The sequence below is a fragment of the Pediculus humanus genome, genomic scaffold, assembly GCF_000006295.1.
Source record: "Pediculus humanus corporis 1103172108318 genomic scaffold, whole genome shotgun sequence".
Taxonomy (NCBI): Eukaryota; Metazoa; Arthropoda; class Insecta; order Psocodea; family Pediculidae; genus Pediculus; species Pediculus humanus.
This window is the reverse complement of record NW_002987887.1, coordinates 2,519,881-2,525,569: the sequence shown is the minus strand read 5'-3', so window position 1 is coordinate 2,525,569 and position 5,689 is coordinate 2,519,881. Positions and strand designations below refer to the sequence as shown.

The 5,689-nt window shown below is 23.2% G+C and overlaps 2 protein-coding genes across 2 annotated transcripts; both read left to right on the top strand.

Annotated features, from left to right (window-relative positions):
- Positions 1-1,243: 1,243 nt before the first annotated feature.
- Positions 1,244-2,040, top strand: Phum_PHUM607630 (uncharacterized protein; the record flags this gene model as incomplete). Its single annotated transcript, XM_002432932.1, has 5 exons — positions 1,244-1,247; positions 1,345-1,473; positions 1,553-1,719; positions 1,790-1,920; positions 1,968-2,040. 5 exons carry the CDS (start codon positions 1,244-1,246, stop codon positions 2,038-2,040), a joined length of 504 nt encoding a protein of 167 aa, XP_002432977.1.
- A 737-nt stretch (positions 2,041-2,777) lies between these two features.
- On the top strand, positions 2,778-4,848 carry Phum_PHUM607620 (cAMP-dependent protein kinase catalytic subunit, putative; the record flags this gene model as incomplete). The annotated part of the gene is made up of 9 exons (XM_002432931.1): positions 2,778-2,869; positions 3,017-3,192; positions 3,281-3,417; positions 3,582-3,820; positions 3,896-3,925; positions 4,004-4,208; positions 4,301-4,384; positions 4,467-4,625; positions 4,714-4,848. The coding sequence occupies 9 exons, from the start codon at positions 2,778-2,780 to the stop codon at positions 4,846-4,848; spliced, it is 1,257 nt and encodes a 418-aa protein (XP_002432976.1).
- Between the last annotated feature and the right edge of the window lie 841 nt (positions 4,849-5,689).

The following is a 5,689-nucleotide window of genomic DNA, read 5'->3' as shown; positions in this document are numbered from 1 at the left end:
AAAAATTATTATTATTATTATTATTATTAAGTTATGATTTATATATTATTCTGACTCATTTTGACACTTATTATTATTATTGATCATGTTTCTTTCCGTAAAAAAAATTTAGTTTCTTGTAAATATTATGGAACAAGTCAACAATTTTTTTTTTTTTTTTGCTTTTGCTGTCGTTTTTTTTTTTGCTTTTGCTGTTGTTTTTTTTTTGCGTTTCGATTATAGTTTTTATACCGATTAAAAAACCCCTCGTTGATGATGATGATGATGATGATTTTTTTATGCTTATTTTTCTAATTTTTTGTAAAACAATTTTTTTTATTAATTATATATATATTTATTTATTATTTGTGTGTCGTATGTCTTTGTAATCATTTTTTTTTTTTTTTTAATAAGATCTTATTACTTTTTTTTATTTTTTTATTTTTTTTTTTTTGACTAGAATTACAATTTTAATTATTATTGTTAACAAAGTATTAAGATCTCATCTTTCATTTGCCTTGTTGTTAATTTTTTTTGTTTAAAAAAAAAAATAAGAGTAATTTTTGTTAAAGTTGTAAAATCAAATAAAACAATAAACAATTATTATTATTATTATTGATTCTTTGAAATAAAACCGATCAATTAATTAATTAATTAAAGCCACATTATTTACTCTTTATTATTATTATTATTATTATTATTATAAATAAAATAATTAATTATTAAAATATTTATAAGTATTAATTTATATTTAAATATTTTAATTTTTTTATATATGTATTTTTATTTATTTATTTATAAATTCATTTATCAATAGAAAATAAAATTTTTTAATAATAATGATATTGCTGATTATAATTATTATTATTTTTTATATATATAATTTTAATTTTATGTATAATTTATAAAAAAAAAAATCATTCTTGCCATTTTTAATATTGTTTTTTAATGTGAAAATAATATAATTTATATATAAATTCTCATCATTTGTTTTTATTTGTTACATTATCATTATTATTATTATTATTATTATTATTATTATTGTCACTCCTTAAACACGACAAGGTTCTTATTTTTTTGGGTTTTTTAAGTTCATTTATTCCAGGTTTCTACCCGACGGCGATTCCTTAGGGATAAATCCTATGAATTTCGTCGGTGTTATTTATTTATAATATTTTATAATATTTATTATTATTATTATTATTATTATTATTATTATTATTACGTATTTCAAGTTTTGTTTGTTTGTTTGTTTGTTTTAGAAATGGGTGAAATTTTTAAAGAAGCTGTCGGAGAAAAATTTTTGCATATCTTCATTCGACGGTGATAAAAATTCAGATTCAAATTCCATAACTCAATTAATAGATGGCGGTGGATTGAATTCGACGAATTTAACGACCATAACCGTTTCCGCCACGGTTAATTTTATCGGTGGTAGTTCAAATAAACTTCCGGATGGTTTTGCCGCCGTGACAGGGGATGTACCCCTAGGAGGTATAAGGACACACACATTAAATGGATTCAATGATGCATTTAACAACAATTTAATGAGGGTTTTGATAATTTTTTTTAGATTGGGTATCACTTTCGAGTAATAATCATCCGTTAAATTCGTTAAAAATGACGTTTGGCGTCCCGTTCGATTTGAAAAAAGAAGATGCTTGCGTTATATTAACGGTACCCGTGACATTTTTATCATTGAGTAAACGATCCAGTGTTTGCATTCCAACATTTCTTAACGTGAGTATTTTGTAATCATTAACGGAAAATATAATTTTTCTTTTACCGGAAATTAATTATTATTTTATAGAAAACAATCACTCACGTGGGTGAGTTAAACGTCGTTTCATCGATCGATTCAAATTACACGTGCAAATTAGGATATTTAACAAATTTAAATTTTCATTCGGATGAAGATTTTTATTTGTCGAAAATGGAAAGGTTAAATATTTATCTACGACTTTTTCATTCGAGTTATTTTTTATTAGCTGTTGCTTTTACTTTAATTTGTTTTTCCTTGTTTCGTGGGAGGAATTATATGTCTGTGGAAACAACGGATAAGGTAAACATTTTTAAAAATAAATATTAATTGTAATTTTTTAAAGTTTTAAATATTATTTATAATTTTATTACGTTTCAGGTACCTCTTGCTTTATAAAAGAAATTTTTTTTTTTTAAATTCAATGATTTTATTTACTCGGGATCAGTATTATTCCAAAAAAAAAAATTCGTTATTTTGAATTTGTTATTAATTTTGGTAAATTTTAACAGCAAAAAGACACTAAAAAACTACAATTACGTATTGATTTATTTATTTTGTGTTTTTAAAATTTAATTTTAATATATTTTATGACGGAAATATATTATAAATATTAATAAAACTTTAATTTATTTGAAAAATTATTTTGTTGAGAAAGAACACTTGAAAAAATTAGTTAAACGTAAAATTGTTTCAAAAAAAAAAGAATTTACGTCGAAGTTTTAGAAACAATTTTTTTATTGGAGTTTGAACATCTCTACGATTTCCAAGCTTTAAATATGGCTTCTGCTAAACAGTTGATTTATATTTAATTTTTTTTTTTTTTTACTGAACTGTGATATTTTAATATTTTCAACATAAAATGTTTAAATACTCTTGACATTTTCTTTATTTGATATTTTCTTTCTGTTTTTTCGTAATAATTTTCAGTAAGATATTATCATGTTATTTGTAATAGCAAAAGAGTCTGAATTTATTTTCTGTTAGAAAATTTTTTAATATTTTTATAATTGAATTTAAAACTACCAAAGATATTAATATGGTTGCCGATGAATGCGATGATTTATTACCTGATAAAGTAGCCGCCAAAGAATTTTATGCGAAATATGAGCCGAAAGAAATTTTGGGAAGGTAATTAAAAATTAAGTAACCTTGAATTTTTTTTTTTAGTGTTTAGTTGATGATAATTTATTAAAATAAAACTTTATGTAGTTAACTCATAAAATATATTAATTATTGAATTAACTCATAATTATTTTTATTTTTAATGATTATCAGGGGTATCAGTTCAACTGTTCGAAAATGTATCGAAAAAGAAACTGGGAAAGAGTTTGCTGCCAAAATTATAGATTTAAGTAATGAAGGAAATGAAACTGTCGATGGTAAAACAACTCTAGAAGGAACAATACAAGAAGTTAACATTTTAAGAATGGTTGCAGGTCATCCTTACATTGGTAATGTATTTATGTTTGTAGTATATCTTATCATTATTATTTTTACAAGTTAAATAAAATATAAAAAAATTATTCTATGTGTTTTTAGTGGAACTTCATGATGTTTTCGAATCTAGTACCTTCATTTTTCTAGTATTTGAACTTTGTAGAAATGGAGAATTATTTGATTATTTAACATCTGTAGTTGCATTAAGTGAAAAGAAGACCAGATACATTATGAGGCAGGTTGGTAAGCAAATGTAAAGATAATTGTCGATTTAAAAATATTTCAAGAGAACTTAAGAAGTACTCGAAAAAAAAATTTATAAATTAAATATTTTGAAATTTTATCATTGATCGCTGATAAGAATAAATAATTATATTAAAATAATTAAGAATTTTATTTACAGATTTTTGAAGCTCTTGATCACATACACAAAAAAAATGTCGTTCATAGAGATTTAAAGCCTGAAAATATTTTACTGGATGATTGCATGAATGTTAAAATTACTGACTTTGGCTTTGCTAAAGTTTTGAAGGAAAATGAAAGATTGGTTGAGTTATGCGGGACTCCTGGGTACTTGGCTCCGGAAACATTAAAAGCAAGCATGTTTGAAGATGCTCCAGGCTATGGAAAAGAAGTAGACATGTGAGTTTTAATATTTCATTGATTTAAAATTATAAATTTGACATTGTTAATAAGATTTTTTTTTTACTTTTTCAGATGGGCATGCGGTGTCATTATGTTTACTTTGTAAGTATCACGATTATACAATGAAACTAATTTTTTTTTGAAAAAAATGTGAGTATTAAATTGTTTTAATTAATTTAGGCTGGTTGGTTGTCCTCCATTTTGGCATAGAAAACAAATGGTCATGCTAAGAAATATAATGGAAGGAAAATATTCTTTTTCATCTCCAGAATGGGCTGACATATCTGAGTCGCCCAAAGACCTAATAAGACAATTATTAGTTGTTGATCCTGATAAAAGAATCAGCATTCAAGATGCATTAAGTCACCCATTTTTCAATGTCATGGTAAGTAACAATTGTTATTTTCTATTAACACAAATTATAGTTTTTTTTTTTTTTTTTTTTTTTTCTAAAAAAAATTATACTCTTTGTTTCAGTTATTCGATCAGGACATTGCTCCATTAAAAAAGAGTTTATCAGCATCTTCGAGAAGGATCAGCAAAATTTCACAAATGGCAAAAGTAATTGAAATTTTTATTTATTTTTTATTTTATTAATTAAAATTAAATTATTTATTTTAACGTGATTATATATTTTCAACAGGAACTCAAAGCTTCGTCGTTTAATCCGAAAAAGAAATTTCGTTTTGCATTGCTATGCGTTCAAGCTGTAATTCGTTTGAAACGAATGCATTTAACACCGGAATCGCTTTCACTCGAGAACGCCATATTGGATCCCTATCACATTAAATTACTGAGAAAGGTGAGTTTTTTTCGCTAAGGTTTTTACTTCAATGATAATTCTTTTTACTTCATTATATCAATTTTATCCTTTTTTTTTTTTATTTTAGGTCATCGATGGTTGTGCTTTTAGAGTGTACGGTCATTGGGTAAAAAAGGGAGAAGGTCAAAATAGGGCTGCTTTATTTGAAAATTCACCGAAAACGGAATTGAAACAACGTTACGTTTACAATTTGAGTCGATGACAAAAAGAATGATTGATTGATTGATTGATTGACTGCTTTTACCTTGTTGACAAGACGTATAAAAATAAGGTATTTTCGTTATCACTTTATTTTTTTTTTTAATTCTTAGGCTCGATGAGTAAGTTACCATAATAATATTATCATGAAACAAAAAAATGTTTTTTTTAAATGTGAAACATAATTCTTTTTATGTTTATATTTTAAATAAGTAATGCACACACGATAACAAAAAAAAATAAAATCAAAGAGGGCTGTGAAATAAAAAAAAAAGTAATGTTGCAAAATAATTATAAACTTTGTAAAGAGAGTCACATAATAATAATTAAAACAGTATAAAATTTAATAATTGCAATCGAAATGACACAGGGGATTATTATCATTTAATGATTGTAATTATTATTTCTTTTTTATTTATATTTAATTATAATTTATAATTTAAATTTAACATTATAATAATACTAAAATAGTTGGGGTTTATATAAGCGTACTCTCTCGAATAAAAAAATATTTTTTAACATAAAATTACAATTTATAATAATATTTTTGTTTATTTATATTAATATTTTGTTTAAATGATTATGGAAATAAATTTTTTTTTTTTTGACATTGTTTAGAAAATAATAAAGTTGGTTAATTGTATGGCTTTTGAATATTGAATAATTTTTTATATTGAAATCATAAATATTGACAAAAAAAGAAAGAAATAAATAAATAAAATTGGCGTGAAATAATCAAAAGAATTATTATTATTATTATTATTATTACATTAATGTATTACAAAAAATGTAGCCTTATAATTTTTATAAAATTTTTAAAGAAAAAATAACAATAATAATAATTA